Consider the following 24,107-nt stretch of genomic DNA (forward strand, 5'->3'; position numbering starts at 1 on the left):
AGCACCCAAAAACAGCCAGAGCCTAAGTGTCGACCTCAGGCAGACTGGAGTCGACCTCTGGACATAAGGGAGTCGACCCTTAAGAGTGCCTGGTGTGCTGGGGTCGACTCCAGTCTAAGGGAGTCGACTCCAGTGAATGGCGAGTCGACCCCTTAAGTGGCATAGAGGCAAGACAGAGAGCACCCAAAGTTAGCCAGAGCCTAAGTGTCGACCTCAGGCAGACTGGAGTCGACCTCTGGACATAAGGGAGTCGACCCTTAAGAGTGCCTGGTGTGCTGGGGTCGACTCCAGTCTAAGGGAGTCGACTCCAGTGAATGGCGAGTCGACTCCTTAAGTGGCACAGAGCCAACACAGAGAGTGGCTGGTGTGCCAGAGTCGACCTCCGGACATTCAGGTTTGCATCCCTTAAGAGTGGCTGGTGAGTTAGCTTGACTCGTCGCGAACAAATGTCGACCTCTGAATTTAGGATGCTGTGCCAGACTCGACTCGTGGTGTGCCAGTGTCGACCTCTGAATTTAGGATTCAACCACATGAATGTTAGGCGACAGTTTCTCAAACTCCGACACGCTTTATGAAACCACCAAAGTTGCTGCATATCATTGTTACTATTGTGCAGGATGATATTGTTACGATAAACTCGTACTGTATAAATCAATTTTTAGGTGGCTCAGTTTAATAAGTCACCGTAGACTTTTCGTTTAAGCGATGAGCATGACAGGGAGTTGGAAAAATTGCCAATACATAAGGACTTTGCACGGAATAATGATATTATGTCTGAAAATGTTTTATTACAGAGAACAAGAAAATTACAGTTGGACAAACATCCTTTATAACACATTTACAATCAAGTTTTACAACTAATTTGCATTCATGTGATACAACACGTAGTCTACGATTTCTCTATACAAGTCTTCCCAGGGTACATTGACCTAAACCTAACGTTGGCAACGCTCCCGGAATGCAATAGAATACTCCCTGCAGCCCAGCTCCTGTATAAAGATGGATCCTTCAATTCTTCCTTTAATGGTCTCGTGCTGCCTCGGGTAAGTCCCTCTGCAAACATAAGCATGTATGCCCCGCAGTCAACACTATCATTTCGTTGTTGTGCACATTGTCGAATTTCAGAATATGCTAATTCTGGGATACGAAATCCGACAACGTCGTTTAGCCACGATCTCACAAAAGAAGCCTGTAATAATGTGAAGAATGCAAAATTTTAAGAACATACGCCTGCTAAAGAAGGTTCTCAGTAATATTAGGTTTCACAAGTGATACCAACATATCTAACAGCGTCCTCCCCAACGTCGAAACTCCACAAGGAGTTGTAGCATTCGAAATGCTGGTCCTTCAAGTCCAGAGAAAGTAGATACCAATGCCATCCCGTATTCATCGGAATGAAGAGATATCTACACTTTTGAAGATCGGCACATCTGAATTCCCGAAGCCATGTTTGAATACTGGGCAGCAATGCCTCTATGATTCTTTTGGTAACATCAGTGGTAATTGAGAGGTAATCCAATGGTAGATGCTGGAGCACGGCAGCCTGCATACAATTTAGGAGACGCAGCTTAGATGGCACGCTGAATTTCAATTGGAAAAATGTAAGAACGAGACATCATGAGCAGTAATTCAAAACCTGGATCTCGCAGCGCAAATATAAACATGGATTGTCAATAATCTCATTAGTGGCACGAGGCAGAAGCTCTAAAATGCGAAAGTACACATTGATTACCTGTACGCAATAAAAGAAGTACGCACTCAGTACCAAATTACAATTTGCAGTAGTAGTTCATCACAGTTAGCATACGTCACTCCGTAGAGCCTTGTCATGCAGGAGCTGCACTAAGGCATCAGGGCTGCATGCAGGTTTGGTACGATCTTCGTCCTCCCATATTATATCCCTACATAAAACAGTTATGTTTAAGAAACTTGAAATGCGATAATTGTCAAAAACGGTCAATTAATATAATTAACTTACCCAAACTCATGTTCTTCGAGAAAGAATTTAATAGCTTCTTCATACCTAATAGGGAGTATACTTGTCCCCTTCCCATGAAAGCTACGTTTCAGTGCCACTCTCTGAACATCGTTAACTTTAAATAAATGGTGACGACAGATATTTTGGTTAGGAAACTTAACTGTATAGACTTAGCAAATTCAATATGGATAAATAAACACATATGGACGAGACAACAATTCTATACCGCTCCCGGGGGAGAGGTTTCCTCCCATGTTGGAGCCGATTTTTGGAGCTCCATTAATGAACTTGTCGGTGGGTCGAATATGTTGGTTGACCGAGCGGGCGAATCCTCGGACACAATAGTAATTCCCGTACAAACCTCACCTTTTTCGGCAACTTTGACCCTTTTTTTAGCCCTTTTATAGGTCTTTGGCTGGTCTGATATGGCCTTCGCTTTCTCCGATGGCTTGCGCTCGCGTGCTCCCAGCTTCACGCGCTTGCATAAGGAGGACACATATGACCTGGGAGCTCTCTGTTTCTTCTTAGCTTCAGCATCAGTGGACGAAATAACCTGATTTGAAAATGCATTTCAAGACAATTTATACTACCATTCTCAAAACTGCGAACACTACGTACCAAAAAATTACATACCTCCACCGAATCAGCACTATGCTGCATATGATCTTTATGAAGAGCATCGTCGTGAATAGGTGGATCAACTGTAGTATGCTCCTTCACGTAACCAAGGAAGAGGTTGTTTAAATCAAGCAAGTCGATTCATACTAGAACTGGTAGTTAACTTGTCAGACCTTATACAGAGGAAGCATGCTTACCTCAGGAGGAACAGTAGCATGCCCACCAGGTTTGTCATCAACCAGAAGGCCCTTATCTCGTAGGACCTTCTCTATTGTCGACACCCTCTTATCGAGCTGTTCTATGCGGGTATTCTCAACATCCCCAATAGGATGAGGGTCTGCTAAACTAAAACCATGTTGTACCAAACACGTCTCAAGCACTGTGATACATGTGTGAATTTCCCGCAGTGGATGTCGATCACTTTGGCTGGATGACGGAATCTAAAACAACACAATAATGAATTAGCTTGTATGAATTGAACAAACTGTAGGCATACATCAATGTGTGCAGACTTGAACTATGTGCCGACAAGTGAAAAGTGCATGCCAATTCAAAAGTGCATATATTTGTGTTTGTAAATGCTATGTCACAGTAAGCTGCTAATACCTGAGTTCCGTCGTGCACGGATTGTTGATGTTCTGTCTCCGTACGCCTCTCATCAGGCACACGTAATTGTGGCCTTCCAGCTGAGAGAAGGTGCAACTCCTCCTCTCTTGGTTCTAACTTCTCAATAACCTAAAGCATTCGAACAGTTAAATTAACGTACAAGTTAAAATATTTCCAATGTAAGAATTCAACATTCAAACCTCAAATCGTTTTAAATTTTTCATAACATCCGCAATCACGTCCACCCTGCGGGGAAATGGGGTGTTGTTCCAGCGTACGAGACGTGGATACATGAACGGTGGCCGGTGCCTTCCAGCAATGCTGTTAGCATGCTCAACAGCCCATACCTGCCATTCATTATTGTAAACATCAAATTACATCTAAATATATATATCGTAACAATGAAATTTAAAAAAAACATCTTATGATGCTTACCACCAAGGCGACCGTGCAGCCATCCATGTATCTACCAACCCCTTTGCCTGTGACGTTCCTAGTCTTCACACTATCGGCTAGACTAGGTATTTGCTGCCGAAGAAAAGAGAAAACGGCAAGACCCCAACTATACGAACCTAAGCGGTCTAAATCATCGACATATGAACATAATGTCTTAGGGACATAGTAGCGTACGGTTGGGAAGAGGATGGTCCCAAAAAGATAAAGAACCCATAATTTTGTAAAATCCTCCACATCTTGTCGACTGCTCTTACCGACAAGGAATTGTAATCTACTTTTAATTGCATCTCTACTGGCTTTCTGGTGGTCACCATCAAAAAACCGGTTGATGAGGTCACACGTAACCCTCCCCTTCCTATGCAGTTGCACCTCATCACCCGTCGCACTCAAACCAAGGATTAGTGCGAAATCAGTCCCTACAAAAGGCACTATAACCCTACCAAACCAAAAACCCTCCTCAACATTATCCCAAAGGGAGAGCAATGTGTCCAAGACAGGCCTACTCTGTTTTATATACGGTAGACCTAGCATGTGCCCAAATGGAGTGCCACGTATTCTTTCCTTCTGTTCATCAGACATGAATGGGATTAGGGTGACCATAAAATTTACAAAGTGGTTGAAATAACATCTTCCATTAACCATAGTACTCGGGCCAACAGAGGATTTTTGGCCGATACTCTGCTTTGGGGCCATCTTAGATTTCTGCATCACAAATATAGTTACAAATTATGTTTTTGATAATATCAACAAAAAATAAATCATCCTAAAAACTAAAACAAAGTAAACAATTAGCACGGAATGGAAGAAATTTTCCACAACAAATTTCTCAAATGTGCTACCACAACCTCTCTGTCCATTAATCCCGCAAAACCACTGGACCATTCCAACAACTACCTGGAATGCCGTACAATACTGCATATCACGTCCGTGTTCAATACATTATTCGAGAAAGTATGCGGTGACAAACCTGTTGAAGGAATGCAGAAAATATCTCCTTGCTTCCGCCTAAGCTTCCGCTACAAACGAACAGGGCGAAGTCGGTTCGAAGGGGACAGAAAATAATCTCCTTGCTCCTCAGAATCGGATCGGAAGGGTTCTACTTTTCCAAAAGGGGAACGGCTAAACAGGGGAAAAGAGGAAGATCGAGTACCGTTGGGAAGTGATTTGCAGTTCTAGGGTTCGAAACCGAGGCGTTCAAATCAAGCGGAATCGGGCGAGATTTTTATGGAATTCTTTCCGTCGGAAGAGAGGATTAGGATACGAAGATTGGGGACGAACGAGGGCTGGAATTGAGGGACTTTGAATAGGGCTCGTTCAAATGAAGACATGCATACGAGGAACGACGGAAGAGGAAACAGGTCAGGGGTATTTTGGTCTCCTTTTGAGATTTGATATGTCTTTGGACCGCTTATTAAATGCACAGTCAACAGGGACTATTCATTATACAGGGGTCAAAATTTGGACCGCGAAGCAAATTCCCCTAGTTAATATAGTTGGAAATACACCTAAGTGCAGTAAATAAATATCATATTTTCTAAAAATAAAAAAATATAATTATGATCGAGATATGCCATACTAAATTGATAGATGCACAGCCATACCGCTAAACGCCGCTCTGTAGCATTAAATACCACTACGTGGCATTTCCGTAAGTGCCACGTAGTGGCATTATGTCACTTGTGGCATCACATTAATGCCACTATGTGGCTGTGGCATTTGCCGGTTCGCGAAATCTAACGGAACAGTTTCGTCTGATCGGTCAGCAATCGGACTGATCCAGTACGAACTGAATATATATTAATAATCTGGGTTCAAGACAAGTCAAGTCAAGTCAATTCTTGACTTCAGTCAGATTCTATTAATAATTAATGAATTCTTCGATCGATAAGATGGGCTGCATATTTTCCACACGTACCTTTGAATATTCTCAAAGAAACGTTCGCCTCATCAATTTGACAGTTTAACGTATTTATTTATGTGTATGTGTTTATATACATATATATCCATAAACTCGAAGCACAGTTACAAGGTTCAGGTTCTCAACACCTTCCCTTTTATTGAGAGAGATGGGTGGAGGGGATGGGGAGAAGGAGCTAACGCTGGAGAAGACACCCACATGGATCGTGGCAGTGGTATGTTCCATTATAGTCATCATCTCCCTCCTGGTGGAGAGATTCCTTCATCTTCTTGGAAAGGTATGAATGGTAGTATATTTTTAACTTCAAATTCCATGCACCAAAGTTTTTTTGAAGGGCATAGGATTTAAATCTTTTTCTTGGTTTGAGAGAAATTTAAGGACCAGAGTGGAGAACAACAAAAGAAAGTTTCTTTGGCCTTGGATGGAAAAAGAAGCTCATAGCTTTTGTGTAGCTTCAAGTCTCTGAATGCATGGATATGCTCAATGAGAGAACAAAATTTTAGGTGTCAGTTGTAGTGGTGCAATGTCCAGTAGATTTTTTTTTGTTTTTTGTTTTGTGATGAAGGGAGGCTTAGCCACCCAAAATTTATAAGTCTGGTAGATTGCTGATCAGCTAAATGGATCAGGGATGATGGGTGAAACAGATTGATAAAATGGACACTTGCCTGCCAATCTGAATGTCTCTCTTTTTCCTCTTTTTCTTCTCTGAGAGCTGTGGGTTACAACCTCCCATTTCATTGACCTGTGAAATGAGGAAACACTGGCCAAGGCCTGCAAAACTAGGACAGGGAGACAACCACCTCTCATGGCAACACAAAACAACTAAATAGCCTCATCTTTCTTGGGAGGAAGTTGAGCATAGGACCAAGTTTAGCCAAAATTTGAGGTTAGTAGAAGTTCAAGCCAAAAGAAAGAACTCTTGGGTGCTCTTCAGAATATTTATTCAGAAAGCATTTCGCTATAGAGATGGAGAACAAATCAAATATATTTCAAGTGGTGAAAGATTTTTATCAAACTCTTTTTTTTTAATGACACATGATGGAAATGTCATGGACACGCCTAGCAGGAGAGGGATGTCGATCAGTTCACCCAAGTCTTGTTGGCTAAAATACTTATTTTCTCTTTATAAGTTTTTAAGATATATATATCTAAGATATGATCAATCCTATGAATACACCTTATATACATCCGCATGATAGTCAGCATGTGTCTTTCTCTTGTTATTAAATTAAAAAGAAAGATAATTGCACAATTAAATGAGGGTGTTAGTCATAAGAGCAATAGATGATTTATTTTAAGGCGGAAGGGCTCTAACTCCACCCTCTACCTTGTATCAATCTTTCTGACCTTCTAATCTAGATCAAAGTTTAGATCTTCCAACAGACCAAGTCAAATACTTGTGACCCGAAACATCGATGCTTAGCCATGACATCACAAGACTGGGAATCACTCTAGTATGCTTAGCCAGGATGTGGATATGGATGGACTATCTCGAGATTATTTCTCAATTGATTTCAGAGTTCATCTTATATATCCAATATCCAAACGAAAGTTGCGATAACTCTGTTACATCCTTTCTCTTACAAGTAGATTAATTTTGTAATGGATAAATTAGTTTCTGACCCTTATTGTTGCTGGAAATTGGACCCGGGGGCCGCCGCGAAGCCGGGGAAGGAGGAGCTCCGCTGCTACAGGGGGCGGACGGCGGTGCGCCGGCCGGCTGCGTCCTCCACCGCGGGGGGCGTGGGAGCGTCCGAAGAGGGGTGGGGCGTCCAGTCCTGTCCTGTCCTGCAAAAAAGCCGGTGGCCGGGCTCTCCGGCGTCGGCCCTCCGATGCCTAAGTCAGAGGGGACCAGTATGTGGAGAGAGCAGGGAAGAGAGTATGTGGAGAAGACAGAGAGAGCTTCGGGTTTTTCCTCCCGTTTTTGGTCCCCCTTCCCTTTTCCCCCCAGGTTTCCTTTTATAGGAGGATTTTTGTTACCTGGGAGGTGACAGGAGGTTTGTCCTGTTTTGTAATAATTGGGCACGATTTGGCTCATTAATGGCGTAATGGAGAACGGGACCGGATCAGACCGGAATCAGGGAGTTGTCGCGGTCGATCGGACCTGTTGGAGTGGTTGAACCGCCGGCTGTGGTGGGCCTGGGGTCCGTGGATGGTAAGTGCATTTATTACCGAATGAACCGGCGGTCAGGGAGAGCCATACGTTTTGATGGTTCAGTGATCCGGAGATCGTCTTGGGCCGTGTTCATTAAATGACTGAGTGCATCGGAGACTTGAGAGAGTCTCGTGCATTAATGGCAGGTCGTGCCGAATACCTGCGAAGATCTTATGCCTTGATGGCTTGGAGATAGTGGCAGGTTATAGTGGAGTTGTCAGGTCCCTTAGAGGGTTAGGTGGAAATTGGATATTTGGCTAAGGCATGGGCTCGGCCTGCTGTGCTCGGCCTTCTGGTCTCGGCTCTCTGGTCTCGGCCTTCTGGTCTCGGCCTTCTGGTCTCGGCTCTCTGGCCTCGGCCTTCTGGCCTCGGCCTTCTGTGCTCGGCCTTCTGTGCTCGGCTCGGCCTATGAGCTCGATCACTTGGATGAGCTCGAGAGCGGAAGAGCTCCATCACTTGGATGAGCTCGAGAGCGGAAGAGCTCGATCACTTAGGATGAGCTCGAGAGCGGAAGAGCCCGATCACTTAGGATGAGCTCGAGAGCGGAAGAGCTCCATCACTTGGGATGAGCTCGAGCTTGCTGATGGATTTGGGTGCTATAATTACATTGTGGGGTGGTCCATTTTTCCACCAACACTACCCCCCGACTTCCGAGTCCGAGCTACTTTTTGGCTCGGGCGAAGGAAGTAGTTCAGTCATCGATCGTCCTGGTGCTGTGAGCGTTCTTACACCAAGGCGACTGAAGACGCTTTTTCTGCTCGGAGTCCATTCTTTGGGGACGTCGGCAGAGAAGAGTCCAAGAATAAAATAATGTAAAGACATTAAATGAATGGGTACCTTGTACCGTGTGCGTTCTTGCGCCGAGGCGACTGAAGACGCTTCTCTGCTCGGACTCCGTTCTTTGGGGACGTCGGCAGAGAAAAGTCCAAGTATAAAATAATGTAAAGACATTAAATAGATAGGTACCTTGTACCGTGTGCGTCCTGGCGCCGAGGCGACTGAAGACGCTTCTCTGCTCGGACTCCGTTCTTTGGGGACGTCGGCAGAGAAATCCAATAATAGGTAATGTAAAGACATTAAATAGATAGGTACCTTGTACCGTGTGCGTCCTGGCGCCGAGGCGACTGAAGACGCTTCTCTGCTCGGACTCCGTTCTTTGGGGACGTCGGCAGAGAAATCCAAAAATAGAAGAGCGGGCTGAGCTCGTTGGCTGAAGACGATGGAGCACGAGCCGAGCTCGTCCGGTCAGAGAGGACCGCTAACTCATAGCCGATGGAGCACGAGCCGAGCTCGTCCGGTCAGAGAGGACCGCTAACTCATAGTTGGGGAGCACGAGCCGAGCTCGACGGTGGAAGCCGATGGAGCACGAGCCGAGCTCGTCCGGTCAGAGAGGACCGCTAACTCATAGCCGATGGAGCACGAGCCGAGCTCGTCCGGTCAGAGAGGACCGCTAACTCATATCCGATGGAGCACGAGCCGAGCTCGTCCGGTCAGAGAGGACCGCTAACTCATCTCCCGACGTCTCGGGCCGTCCCGACAGATCGGGGCATCCCGTTGCGGCAGGGCATCCCAATATATTGGGGCATCCTGACGTCTCAGGCCATCCCGATGAATCGGGGCATCCCGTTGTGGCAGGGCATCCCAATATATTGGGGCATCCTGACATCTCAGGGCATCCTGACCGTGGTCAGGGTAGGAGAACGAGCCGAGCTCGTTGGCTAACCTGAAAATAGATAAAATATTGAATTTATTTGAGGCCAAAGTGGCGTCCTGTACCTTTTGGAGATATTTTGATAGCTCTCGAGCTTCGAAGTCCCTCAGGACTTGGTTCGGCACCGGCCTTCTTTGGCTTGATTTTTTAGGTGTTTTGCGCTCGGGTTTCTGAGCTCGGTCATGAGCTCGACGGGGGCTTCAGGAATGGCGACGCTCTGAAAGGGGAGCAATGTCGCGGGCGCCGTCCCAAGGACTTACGCCCGTAAGGAGGGAGTACATGCTGGTTTCTTACTTGCTGCCGGAAGACAGAAGACTTGGAAGGATAATGGGATTTAATGGGGCTGTACCCTTTGTCACAGAGGCTTACAATCCCATTTTAAAGCTCCATAACTCTCCTTCTCCAGACCTCAGCTTTTATTTCTCTTTCCCCCCAACTCGTTGACGTGAGACTTGGACTACTGCTTCTCACTGGTTGCCCCCACATACGTCGTTGCAGCGGGAGCCATGCCTGATTCGAGATGGCTCGCGAGTCAGGAGAAAGTTTCTTCCTCTGCTTAACATGATTCCGTGGAGGCGGCACGGGAGGGGCCTCCACTTGTAGGCTTTGGGCTGCAAATAGCTAGCGCTTGGACTTGCTGCACAAGCGCATCGAAGTGCTCGAGTTGGACTTGTGGAACTTGATCTACCGGAGATCTTGATGGTGAATTTTGGACTGAGCGTTTGGGACTTGGAGCATGATACTCGAAGGGGAAACCCGCTTGTAGGGGGCTCCGGTTGAACTGGAGCCGGAGGAGGCGGTGCCGTTGGGATGCCCCTGGGTTGCAAGCTTTGGACAGCGGTAGCCAAGGCTTGCACTTGTTGCACCAAGGCATCAAACTGCTCCGGCCGAACTTGATGAACTGACTCAGCCGGAGGTGGTGAGTTCCGGACGGAATGCTCAGGACTGGGTGGAGAACGTCGAGAGGCATTGGAAGCCCCTTTGCTTCTTAGCTTCATGGCAGCGAACTCGGGCCCTTCCTCTAGCGCCAACTGTTGCTGGAAATTGGACCCGGGGGCCGCCGCGAAGCCGGGGAAGGAGGAGCTCCGCTGCTACAGGGGGCGGACGGCGGTGCGCCGGCCGGCTGCGTCCTCCACCGCGGGGGGCGTGGGAGCGTCCGAAGAGGGGTGGGGCGTCCAGTCCTGTCCTGTCCTGCAAAAAAGCCGGTGGCCGGGCTCCCCGGCGCCGGCCCTCCGATGCCTAAGTCAGAGGGGACCAGTATGTGGAGAGAGCAGGGAAGAGAGTATGTGGAGAAGACAGAGAGAGCTTCGAGTTTTTCCTCCCGTTTTTGGTCCCCCTTCCCTTTTCCCCCCAGGTTTCCTTTTATAGGAGGATTTTTGTTACCTGGGAGGTGACAGGAGGTTTGTCCTGTTTTGTAATAATTGGGCACGATTTGGCCCATTAATGGCGTAATGGAGAACGAGACCGGATCAGACCGGAATCAGGGAGTTGTCGCGGTCGATCGGACCTGTTGGAGTGGTTGAACCGCCGGCTGTGGTGGGCCTGGGGTCCGTGGATGGTAAGTGCATTTATTACCGAATGAACCGGCGGTCAGGGAGAGCCATACGTTTTGATGGTTCAGTGATCCGGAGATCGTCTTGGGCCGTGTTCATTAAATGACTGAGTGCATCGGAGACTTGAGAGAGTCTCGTGCATTAATGGCAGGTCGTGCCGAATACCTGCGAAGATCTTATGCCTTGATGGCTTGGAGATAGTGGCAGGTTATAGTGGAGTTGTCAGGTCCCTTAGAGGGTTAGGTGGAAATTGGATATTTGGCTAAGGCATGGGCTCGGCCTGCTGTGCTCGGCCTTCTGGTCTCGGCCTTCTGGTCTCGGCTCTCTGGTCTCGGCCTTCTGGTCTCGGCTCTCTGGTCTCGGCTCTCTGGTCTCGGCCTTCTGTGCTCGGCCTTCTGTGCTCGGCTCGGCCTATGAGCTCGATCACTTGGATGAGCTCGAGAGCGGAAGAGCTCGATCACTTGGATGAGCTCGAGAGCGGAAGAGCCCGATCACTTAGGATGAGCTCGAGAGCGGAAGAGCTCCATCACTTGGGATGAGCTCGAGCTTGCTGATGGATTTGGGTGCTATAATTACATTTGTGGGGTGGTCCATTTTTCCACCAACACTTATAATTATTACAATGAAGTACTAATGATACTTCGTTAATTGGATTGCATGGCCACAATTATCAACATCAACGTCTCTACAGAATTGAATCAAAATATTGAACCATTCGAACTAAAGTTTGGTGATGGAGCAGTGTGACCCGTTCATTACGTTTTCTTTCTCTGACTTGTGAACACATAATCCAATCTAATTTCCCATTCTATTCAGCATTGCACCCTACTGTGGTGGTATCATAAACGTGGATGGGACAGCCATGAAAACCATACGTGTGGTTTGGTGTTCATCCAAGGACACTAGTCCTACGTTCCAAGGTTCTTTCACTATCTCGTCCAAGGCATACGCCGACGAGGAGCAATCTCGGCAAGGACACGGCAAAAAGCTTTGGCACCATCCGCTTTAGTCCCTCCCATGGAAAAAAAATTTTTTCTCAGTAAAATATTTTTTTTAAAAAAATAATATCTAAAAAAATAATTTTTAAATATTTGATTGATTGTGAAAGACATATATATTATAGAGTAGCTCAATTTTGGTTAAGCATATATTTTTTAAAGAAAATTGTGTAAAATATCTGAAAAGATGTTATGCTAATCTATTTAAAAGCTTAAGAGTAATGTTTGAAGAAAAAAAAATCATTCTCAATCAATGAAAAAATTACTTTTCTATATCCCACATGAAGTTTTGTTCCTATAAAAGATTTATTTAGAAAATCTAATAGGATTGAGCTAGATTTTCTATAAGAATTGGGCCTACTGGTTCTTTTAACCCATATTCTTTTAAAGACTCATCTTAATCTTAACCTACATCCTATTTGTGAGCCCGCTCAGCTGTAAGAAGAAAAAAAGATTCATAAAGATTTTTTTTTTTCTTTCATAGCATTTGAGCTGAGAGGGATATGTTTTTATATGGGCCTCATTCAAATAAACTACCTACTCTATAAATCCAATAAGAAATCTAGCTTATTTTTTCTGAATTTTTCAAACAGGCCCGAAATATGAGAATCTTCTTTCTATAAAAAGACTATTTTTTTATTTTTCTTTTCTGAAAACTCAATCCAAATATAAAATATTTTTTTATTTTTTATTTTATATATATATATATATATATATATATATATATATATATATATATATATATATATATATATATATATATTCCTTCTTCTTGCGAGCCAAATAAGTTCCAAACTAACGCCTAAATCCTAATTGAGTCTACATTGGATTGACTAGGGTCGCACAAGATGCCTACAAGTCTAACGTGATAGTGTGACTTTAGTTATTATTAAATTATATTTTGTTTATATTTATATTTATTGCATATACATAAAATAAAATTGTTTACTCATATAAAAATTAAAATTATTATTTGAATAAAAAATTATATATATATATATATATATATATTCATTCTTAGTTATATACATTTAAGGTTATTTTAGTTATTTTTGATTTTTTTTTGATATGGCATCCAAGTTCCATTTAATACTAACGGTTTGATTAACGTTCTGTTAAATTATAGATGAAAATGTTGGGTAAAAATAAATCTTAAGAGAATGAACGTAGATTTTTTAAACTATTGGATGTAAGTATATTTAACACTAATCCAAAAAAATATATAATTTATTTTTTTAATATAAAAATATTAATTATATTATTGCATTTGCAAGTTTCAGCAGTTGCAAATTGTTGCAATCTAAATTATTTCTGTGCTATCTTCCGTTTTGCCTACTAATTACCAGCTTCAAAAAATCCTTTTCTAAGCTTGCAAACAGCTGGTCTAGGCAAGCATGACCCTAATCCATTCTAATGCAATTCGGCTCTAGAAACAGGGTGTTATGTAACATAAGAAAGAAAGCATCAATTTTTTTTCAATAGAAAATTTAATGTTGATGTAAATAATAAGCAGAAAGAATTACAAAAAGAGAGCGAATTCTAATATTAATGTTGTCGGCATAAACACCAACCAATAACCCAGATTAAACCTTCAAACTACGAATTAATAAGTTTAACACCCAAACTACAAACTAAATATGGCGACATGATGGACGACATGGGCTTAGAAAATTTCGTCATGATTTTGGATTGAGTTGGATCAGGCTAGACCAGTCTGGGTCCAGTCATCTAATATTAAACCCATTTTAGACCCAATCAATACATAAATCTGATTGTTTCTAGATAACATTAAAAAAGAAACAGACCCGAGCTATTCCCTTTTTTTTTTTTTTGATTTGTTTTTCCCCTCCATCTCTCTCCCTACCTTTTTGTGTTATTTGTATCCAAGCAAGGCGTAGAGGAGGAGAAACTAATAGAAAATGGAAACAAAACATGATGAAAGTCTGTTTTAAATACTTCTATGATGCAGTATCTAAAAAGAAAGAAGCAGAAGTCTCTCTTCGACGCCCTCCAGAAAATAAAAGAAGGTGCCTCTCTCTTCCCTTCCCTCTCTAAAGATTTATTCCCATCCTAACTTGTACCAAATTCTTACAAATGGAAATTTTGATATTATTAGAGCTGATGCTGGTGGGCTTGATCTCCCTCCTGCTGGCGGTGTTCGAGGACGACACTCAGCGCATCCGCATCCCCAAGACTTGGAACCACCACATGCTCCCCTGCGACAATCACTCCTCCTCCGCCGGCCGGCGGCGGATCCTCGCCGCCGGTGGATGCAGCAAGGATGACTGCACGTCCAAGGTGAACGTCGACCTCATTGCCGTTGACATAGCCAAATTTGTCGTATAATTAAATTACGAATGTGTCCGTAAGTACATGTAGTAAGGCTAATATTAAGCCTTTGATGTACTTTTAATTAGATATCTTTACCATGGTAACATCTTTATAAGCAAATACTTAAATACCGATTCCGGTATGCCGTCCTTGGCTGATACGCTCGTACAACTGGTGACACTGGGCACAGGCCAACTTGGTACTGCAATTGTATCGGTACCAGAACCCATATCGGTACTATATCAATACAGTATCAGCTTGCCCGATATGAAATTCTATTAGGCATACCAAGTATTCCATACTACGACTCAGTTTGGTATGGTATGATAATATCCGGTATGGGGCTGTACGCATCAGTATGGCTAACCTTGCTAACATCAACCCTAATTTTTTTTTATCTAGGCTTGGAACCTGACACATCATTGTTTATCGGTTCAAATGAGTAAAAAAAATATTTTCTTGTAAAAATTTAAGAAAACACAGCATGTTTTTGGGCATTGCATTTCTGAAATTTTGATGGCAGCTAATTACTTTTTTCGTTTTCTTTTTTTTTCAAAGGATATGGTCCCATTATTGTCCACTAAAGCATTGCACGAGCTGCATATCTTCATCTTTGTTTTGGCGGTCACTCATGTAATTATGAGTGTTTCAACTATGGTTTTAGGAGGATTAAAGGTAAATAGAAGTGCCTCTTCTTACCATTTAATTCATTTGGTGCTCTTAATTTGTCATATGCTAAATGGTCATCACCTCCGAAGCAATTCTTTTATTGAGGATATTCTTACATGGCTTAGATACGTAAGTGGAAAGCCTGGGAGGATTCAATTCACCAAGATGAAGCAATAAACGGTATTGCTCGGATCACTAGTATAATTTTTGCATGTCTATTGTCATACTGATCATGATATGCTGAATCGGCCCGTATCCGGTCTCTGACAGGTCTGATACGGTGGTGGATAACGGTTCCGGCCCCAAGGGCCCGAATCGAGCGGTATAGAGGGCATACCGGTGCAAACTGGACCGGTTCGCATCAGTACAAGCCTGGTACCATTTTGTATTGGTGCGAACTGAACCGGTACAAGATATTTAAATGCCACATAGTGGCATTAAAAATGCCACAAACCGGTTCGCACCGGTACAGGATATTTAAATGCCACTCTGTGGCATTTTTAATCCACATAGTGGCATTTGGCATTTTCCATGCCACATAATGCCACCCATAGAGTGGCATTAAATGACACTATGTGGCATTGTCCACACAGCGCACGGCGCCCTGTATTGTCAAATCGGTACCGAACTGGTTCGGTAAGCAACCAGTACGTCTACCGGTACTGGTTTAGCATATCTTGATACTAACACAATTGGATGGAGTCAGTGTCTAAGGGAAAAATTAATTGATGTTGAATTTCTCTCTTTTTGGGAACTGTCAATTCTTTTATTTTTGATTTTCTAATCAGTGCAATATAATTTGTTCAGTCTCAGACAAAGTCACTCTCATAAATCAATTTCGATTCATCAACGACCACTTTCATGGTATTGGGAAACAGTTCATGCTGCTACATTGGTTGGTAGGTATATATTTTCTGTAAGTATGAGATTTATATTCTGTCCTAATGGTGAATCGTTGACAAAATAGTTCTCTTACAAAAAGTTCAATGAATCACCTTCAGGATTGAAGCAGTGCCATATGAAAATAAGATAGAATATAATTTTAGTCCTGGTATAAAAATATCCATTCGAACACAATTTGATGTGTAAGTTGACTTCAAGCGTGGTATGTGTGACAACTGACTACGGATCAATTTATACTTCAAGTATGAGGTCATCAAATCTTTGAATTTTTCTTTTCAGATTTCTGCCTTAGTAATTCTTATGAAGTTTCAAACTATTTGGACTTATTAGATGAAGAGGATGAAGGAACTATTTGATTCTTTTCTTTGCAGTCTCAAGTACATATTGGTAAAGAACTATCATGCATCATCAACATAATGTGGAAAAACGCATTACAGGTTTCCGAAAGTTCAGAATTTTTTGGAGATTAAAAATTGTGAACCTGTCAAAAAATGGGCTGCATTTTGAAGCATATAAACTGTGAGCTCCACCCTCATTGTGCAACTTGCTACCAAGGACAGAAGCAAACTTTGTGACGCCTTGGTGTTGAACTCTACATACTTATCAGAAACCAAAAAGAAACAAAGGGTGACTTGAATTAAAAACTATTTGGGGATTTCAGAAGATTTGTTCTTCCATGAAATGTTGCATTATTTTTGGAGCTACAATTAGCTAAAATTGACCAAAAACAAACAATCCTTCACAATTAGACAAAATTGCGCTAACTCCACTTTTGTTGGCTTTAACCTAATTAGAGGGGTTCTTAGGGATGCTAATCGGGTAACGTATATTGGAGATAGAGCAAGAGCTGAGTGCAGAATTTGGCTCAAAAGAAAGGCTCTCTGTTTTAGTGAATGCTTTCCAGATAAAATGGTGAAGTTAGTTAGCTCAAAGGATATAATGTAGTGGACTAAGAGAGGCAAAAAACAATGGAAACTCACTGATATATTTAGCGAGTTGAGAGAATTACTTCTTTTTAGGATTGTGATTTTCAAAAATATGGATTTGATTTCTTACCGAGGTATCGTGTGTACAGGGAGATTACATTGTAAATGGGAACCTCATTTCCTTGACCATTTTCCCTTCTTTTAGAATTACGTTGTTTGCGCTTATTAATATCCTTCCCTTCTTTTAGAATTAGATTCATTCTAGCAATCTTTCACTATTGACTTTTTTTTGTCATGTGGGTGCTCGTGTTTGTATGTTGACATGCATCTCAAAGAACATTTTTGGAAGTCCATCAGTTATAATTGGCAAGTTTAAGAACATTCTACCTACAAGAGAATTGTATACAATGAGTAATCTTCTTGAAGTAGATTATTAGTGATGGATAAATGGTTGCTTTAAGTTGTTGATTAAAAAAGTGAGAAGTTCTTTCAGCAGTGTTTAGTTCTGTGTAGACCCATTGAGAAGATTATAGTTTTTGGGGTGGAGGCTAAATGCTGTGATTTTGAGATTTGTCCATCGACAGACATCCTTCTGCACAAAAATGGTCCTTTACAATCAGGCCTTTGTGTTAGATATTCTTTTATGATCCTTGTCAAGTCAGGGATCAATATAAAAAGATTGTGCAACCTTTGTTGCGTGGAACATGAATCCATTGATCGTATATATAGACCTTCATGCATTTTTGGACACAAGATGTGGCAGAAACTTTGCAGTTGGTTAATCCATTTTTGCCTTTGTCTAGTGATCCCTTATTTTATTTCTTAGCATGTCATTTGATGTCACTAACTCAGGCTCTAGAACTTCAAATAACAGTTGCAGCATGTTGTTTGATGGAACATCTGGGGTAAAAAATGGAAGAGAATTTTATGAAGCCACTCCAAGACAGGCTTCAAGTCTTCAAATATATAAGAAGCATCAAGGATTATCCCTTCTGTAATTGTCTATAGTTCTGGGAGGATGTGTCTCTTTACTAAGACCCGTCGTGTGTCAATGTCTCAATTGGACTCTTTGGCTTATAACTTGTGCCTCAAAAATACACATTGTGCTTTGTGTCAAATAATCATCAGTACTCATTGTCTATACTCTTTCAAAGTCTTGAAAGGAATTTTGGGAATTGTTCTCATCTCATGAGCTTAACCTGCACCAAATAATACCTACCAATTGGTCCGCTTGGTTTTGAGGGCAGACCCCCTTTCTTATGTAATGTTGCTTTGACAAGGAATATGGCTCCCAGTCTGGAAAGGTCCATGCCAGTTCTACAGTCAGTTGTGAAAACCTACTCAGTTCTTTCATAGGGTCTTCTTGTCTTAGAGCTGTATTTTGTGTTATATGGTTAACACATTTCAATGAGAAGAAGCTTGGATGATGATGAGGGGCTATGAGCTTTGCCTATGCCATTGACTTCGAATTATTGCATGATAGATGATACTATACATCCAGAATCTTGTATATGTTTAAAATGTTCCGAGGTATTATACTCATCTTCATGAAGAGGTTGCACTCTATGTTTCCTTCATTAAATTCTATGATTTTATCATTTTTCAGATATTGTTATTATCCCTTTCCACCTCACAGAAGGCACTTTTTTCTTTCTTAAATGATGTCTATTTTGGCTTCTCAGCATTCTTTTGTAAAACAGTTTTATGGATCTGTGACCAGATCAGATTACACAACAATGAGACTGGGTTTCATCATGGTAAGGAATGCTGGTTGAAGCTTAGTATATAATTTCTTATGATGTTTTTTTGTTTACATCCTATATAATTGCTTCTATTTTTTCACCTACTAAACCTTTCAGTTACAGACACATTGCAGGGGGAACGTGAAATTCAATTTTTACAGGTACATGGTAAGGGCTCTGGAAGCTGATTTTAAAAAGGTTGTTGGTATCAGGTAATCTTTTCTATTAAAATTGCCTCTGGTGGTATCTTTTATCTGCTTTTCTTTTAACTCCTTATTCCTTTCTTTTGCACAACACCCTCACACACACAAAGTAAAGAGGAAGAGAAAAAAAAAAGAAAAGAGGTTGTAGGATGTTGATATCACAGTAGAAATTGTCACCCGTGGCTGTAATCGATCATGATAATTAATTTGATCTTCAACTTTTCTGACTTTTGCAGTTGGTATTTCTGGATTTTTGTGGTCATCTTCTTGATGCTGAATATTCATGGTGAGCCCAATCTCAAGCTTCTCGTTTCACAAATTTGAATCAGAGCTGAACTGCACCCTTTTCCACCTAATATTCTTCATTTTCTACATAAGGCAATAAAATTCCTCTCCAGTATCTATAAAAAAAAAATGGAATAAGGATTATTACATAGCAAATGCCTCAACCCCATAGACCAATTAAATTAATGTTTCAATTGATATTTTCAAAGCATATAATCAAAAATCAACCGGCACAGCTTCTCTTCATATCATACTAAAATTATGATGCTTTTTTTTTGTTCTTTTACCAAATAAGTAGCTCAATTAATTTTTTTTTACAATTATGATGCGTAACTAAATTTTTTTGTTCTCTTCATATCATACCATTCATATTCGTTGTCCCCTCAAACTGCATTATAGTATCTTTAAAGAGTCTTATAATTTACCATATTATTTGCCTTAAAAGTTTAGCTTCTTATTGGCCTAACATAAATTTACTTCGCGTGACCTACTATCTGGACTTTTTTAGATAGTTTAATGCACATGTTTCGAACATTTGCGTTTGTAACATTGAGAAGTAAATTTGAAAGCTCCTTTTTCTTTAGTGCAAACAAAGTAACGTGCTTCAGAAAATCTAATGACATTAAATCGTCTCGAAGCACTATTGGAAGTCCCAATGAGACCTGCTATTCTGGATTTTTCCAAACTGTTGGAGTTGATTGGCCATTTGGCCCTTTCAGTCTCTCCAAATATTTCCTCATGACTTTATAGTTATTTCATTTCTAATTCTTTTGCAATTCATTACGTTTGTATAATATGTTGTATATTTTCTTTGTGCAGGGTGGCGCACATATTTTTATGTAGCTTTCGGTCCATTAGTTGTAAGTTTGTGCAACATTAGTTCTCCACCAAGCATGCCTCACAATAAAATTTCTCATTCTCAAGTTTCTCCTATAGTTTGATTTTGTCAAGTGTTTTCTGTTAACTTCTTGGAACTGATGATTAACAATTTAGGTGGTGAACTATCCTGGTATTGTTTTTCTTATTTGAATTAACAGTGTCATTGTTCTGGCTGAAGATTATGTACATTCAATTCTTTCACCTTGATATCATGATAATATGGTAATGATATAATCATATTATCTTAATCCTCTATTGAAATATTTGGTCATGATGTAAAAATATTCACTCACTATAAAGAAAAATACATTTTTTTTGCAAAATTGTCCCGATATATTTGGAGACATTCAATTAAACTAGAGAGATTTCTTACTATGCATGTGCATGCATGCAAGCATGCATGTGTTAAATAGAGTTCCTTTTGTTATTTTCCTAATAAACATATTGTGAGAACACATCGCCTAAAACTTTGATCCTTCTCTACTTGTTCTTACTAGTATGAAACCATAGTTCAACTTCAACAACTTGGATGTTTTCTCTGTTCATGAAATGATTGTCTTCAAGTTACATATTCTTGGCATGAATGAAGCAGATATCATGGATGCCAAGAGTAATTCTGATAATCGAGCTTATTACTCTTATTTAAGAGAATGTATCTAGATTTTTGTTTATTGCAGATGATATCTGTGAATCTATGAGATGGAGAATAGGATTGATTGAATAAAATTATTAAGAATAATTTTGAGGATAGAGGTCCAAAAATTAAAAGATTAATAAACACAATGTCTAAAATTCCAATCTAGTGGAAACAATTTGAAAGTCAGGCGAGTTGATAGAAATGAAATTCCACCATCTGGAAGCATCATTAGAAATATGAAATAAAGCAATGAAACATAGATGAATGCATATCTGAAATATCAGGAGTTGATGGATAATTCCATTGTGACCTAGGAAAAGTTCATGAGACACCATGGCTTGCATTTTATACGATCCAGAATGTTGGATGACAATAAAGGTCTAAGCACAAAGGACTGTAAAGATGACATGCAGAGGTTATCATGGAAAAAACTCAGAGGATAAGGCAAGAACTAAATTATATGCATATAATTTGCACAAGTTGATAATGAATTGACTGAGATTTTATGTCTAATAAAAAGTGAGGAATGGGCATGTTAGAGTGAGCTGCACTGATTGTGGAGGCTAATAATGATTCAACCACACCATAAGTAGAGGTTAGTAAGAAACAAGAGGCAAGACCTAAGCTAACACATGGAAGCTGTAAGAAAGAAGAGGTTAGTAACAGTTGACTGATTAAAACAATCCCAAATAATTAAGATATGGCTTGGTGATTATGATTATCATTTTTTTCAAAATGGATTTCACATATTGGATTCTTTATGTTTGTTACAATATTACCACATGCATTATTGTAATTCATAAATGATATGGATGTTCGACACAGCATGTTGAGACAAAAAGGGATGAGTTTTGCCATGTTCTTCCACTGCAATTTATCCTAAATTCATTTAGTGAACATGTGTTCAAGCATTGTTCTCTGCATGTACGTGCGCACCTGCATCCAAAAAAAATATACAAGCATGTACTGTTAAGAGATGGACTTGCTAAAGCCTATAAGTTAATCTCTCCAGTCTCATCAACTTGTTGCAGCTTCTACTGGCTGTGGGCACCAAGCTGGCGCATGTCATGACTCAGTTGGCCAAGGCAGTTGCTGAAAAGCATTCGGCCATAGAAGGAGATTTAGTTATCAAGCCTTCTGATAATCTGTTCTGGTTTCAGCGGCCTCGGCTCATACTCATCTTGATTCATTTTCTGCTCTTCCTGAATTCCCTTGAGATTGCATTGTTCTTCTGGATATGGGTAGGCAGCCTATAAAAAAAGCCTCTGGATACCGTTCACCTGTTTATAGGGACTTCTAAGTCTGATGAACAGAATGAACTATAGGTTCATGAAATATGGAACTTGTGTGAATGAATGCTCTCACACCAAGTGACTACCTTACAAAATCCAAATATTGAAAGTTCTTTAACTATTTTCGATTGTTTTAAACAGATGTTGAGTTTCCAAATTTTTATCTCAACTTGATAATGAATTCCTTTCTTCTTAACATTTTGAAATTATGTAAATCATTCAAGGTTTTTATAATTTATGACTTATTTATGTTTTGCGAGCATCAATCAATATTTCCCTTTGCAGGTGCTGATCAAGATTTTTAAGATATACCTTCAATGCTCCCTCCTTGATTATTATTTGCTTTTTTCTTCAATCCAAAATATCTCTTATGATTTTATCCTCAGTTTTCCAAGTTTCATGCTTTTCTTTGTGATCCTTTCCTGAATCCCATCTCTGTGACTAGAATAGAGTTTGTTGTCTGCTGATGTTAATAAGATATGGAGGCATCTTCTATTTAGTAGGTGTTCTATTCCTTTAAAATTGACTGAATGAACTTAGAAAGTTGTGGTTACATGCTGTGTTTTCCTATTGTTAACAAATAACTTGAAGCATTGATATGACGTTCTTAAACAGATCACTTTTGGTTTTGACTCCTGCATCAATGGAAGTGTAGGCTTCAACATCGCCAGACTTGTAATTGGGTAGCAATTTTCTTTATGCCTAGCAGCCAATTTTCTTGATCTAGTCATTTTACTGAAGTTCCAACGAACATATCTACACTCTGTAACTACTTCTTTTCGTTTTCGGGTAATGTTAGGGTGACTGTTCAGCTTCTCTGCAGCTACAGCACCTTGCCACTCTATGCCATCATCACCCAGGTCAGTTGCCAATTGACACAAAGATCTACCTTTTCATGAAAACAAATTGAAGCACAGTGTACTGACTATAGCTGCTTTTTACTGGATTGTAACTAAGATGGGGACTTCATTCAAAAAAGTGATATTTGATGAGCATATTCAAGAAGGCCTTGTAGGCTGGGCTCAGCAGGCAAAGATGAGGGTAGGGCAAAGAGCAGACAACTATCAGACTGGACCAAGCCATGTTGGACCAAAAGATGGGACTCTTGTGGCAGTTCAGACACCAGAGATATCTGACCAGGGAAAGTTTACAGTAGAAGAGGAGGCGAATGCTAGGCTTTTTAGGAGAAACACATCAAAAGCATCTATGCCATGACCCACCATCTGAAACCTACCACCGTATCGTCTTACGATTTTTGAGTCAAATATCATGCTCATACTATCGAAGCATCCAAACAACCTTAACATGTATCATACTGCAGGTGTATATTATGAGCTTCTGGAAGGGTTGATGATACATTATCAATGTCCTTGCATGTGAAGCATTAGGCCAATCTGCTGACATTGAAGGGATAACTGACAAAATGAATGGCAATTTCTCATCATTATTTTTATGCCATTTCAGATTAATGTTTTGCACTGCATCTGATGATGACAATTGTCCTTTTTCTTTTCTTACTCTTAACATTTTGAAGGGTGACCTGTCTTGGACTTCCAGTGTTCAGGTAGCATGAATCATTGTCACTTGTTATGAACTAAAACTCATTGAAGTCTCTTCCATCATCTTTCTTAGTCTTGGGTTTTTGGCAGTCCCTTCATTACAGCTTTTCTAGTTGCATTGCTTGGCAAATATGTCAAGATTGCAGTACCTCAGGCCCAAAACTTTACATCTTCAATCATTCCATATCATTGTTTCTGTAGCAAATTGCTTGACCCAGTCAAAAATCCAGATTGCACCCAGATAACTATCATCCTCACCATCATTGACATTGTGATCTAATCAATGAATTTCCATCAAGAAGTAAGGTTCTCCATGGAAAACAATAATGCAGGATTCAGTTCTTCCACCTACCATAGCAACTTGTATAGCAATGGTCTTGGTTTATGTAGTTCATCAATAATTGGATACTTGTACAAGGTGGCCAGAAGTTGAGGATCCCCTCTCCATTGAAAGCTGTGGAGACCCCTTCTGATCTTCAAGATCGAGACTTATCATGAAAGATCTAACATCGGCTAGACTCAATTTAGAGCCTGAGCATATGAGATGAATGTCTCCAAATCCTGCAAACGCGTTTTGGGTGAAAAATAAAATCGGGGAGGGGCCTGAGCGGCGCGCGTTTAGGCCCTGAAACTGGACAATATTTGGCAGGGGAGCTCTGTGTTCCCTCCTCATGTGGCTCTCACGTGG

The 24,107-nt window shown here is 40.9% G+C and overlaps 1 protein-coding gene across 2 annotated transcripts; it reads left to right on the plus strand.

Annotated features, from left to right (window-relative positions):
• The first annotated feature begins 5,696 nt into the window (after nt 1-5,696).
• Nucleotides 5,697-23,323, plus strand: LOC103716064 (MLO-like protein 1). 2 transcript variants are annotated; one of them, XM_017844729.3, is made up of 14 exons: nt 5,697-5,853; nt 13,963-14,020; nt 14,110-14,291; nt 14,883-14,999; nt 15,119-15,173; nt 15,801-15,892; nt 18,505-18,579; nt 18,688-18,776; nt 19,004-19,053; nt 19,872-19,912; nt 21,600-21,809; nt 22,476-22,543; nt 22,660-22,720; nt 22,818-23,323. In XM_017844729.3, exons 1-14 carry the CDS (start codon nt 5,725-5,727, stop codon nt 23,073-23,075), a joined length of 1,485 nt encoding a protein of 494 aa, XP_017700218.2. In that variant the 5' UTR covers nt 5,697-5,724; the 3' UTR covers nt 23,076-23,323. The 2 variants fall into 2 exon arrangements, with proteins under 2 accessions (XP_017700218.2, XP_026663765.2); XM_026807964.2 differs by having other exon boundaries at nt 18,523-18,579.
• Nucleotides 23,324-24,107: the final 784 nt, after the last annotated feature.

This window comes from Phoenix dactylifera, chromosome 14 (assembly GCF_009389715.1).
Source record: "Phoenix dactylifera cultivar Barhee BC4 chromosome 14, palm_55x_up_171113_PBpolish2nd_filt_p, whole genome shotgun sequence".
Lineage (NCBI taxonomy): Eukaryota > Viridiplantae > Streptophyta > Magnoliopsida > Arecales > Arecaceae > Phoenix > Phoenix dactylifera.

What these genes read in the sequence shown, in the direction of transcription:
- LOC103716064 (XM_017844729.3), top strand. Translation starts at nt 5,725, where the DNA reads ATGGGTGGAGGGGATGGGGAGAAGGAGCTAACGCTGGAGAAGACACCC. An exon ending in TGGTTTTAGGAGGATTAAAG is followed by an intron (nt 15,000 to 15,118) that starts GTAAATAGAAGT and finishes TACATGGCTTAG; the next exon opens with ATACGTAAGTGGAAAGCCTG. An exon ending in TGAGACTGGGTTTCATCATG is followed by an intron (nt 18,580 to 18,687) that starts GTAAGGAATGCT and finishes TTTCAGTTACAG; the next exon opens with ACACATTGCAGGGGGAACGT.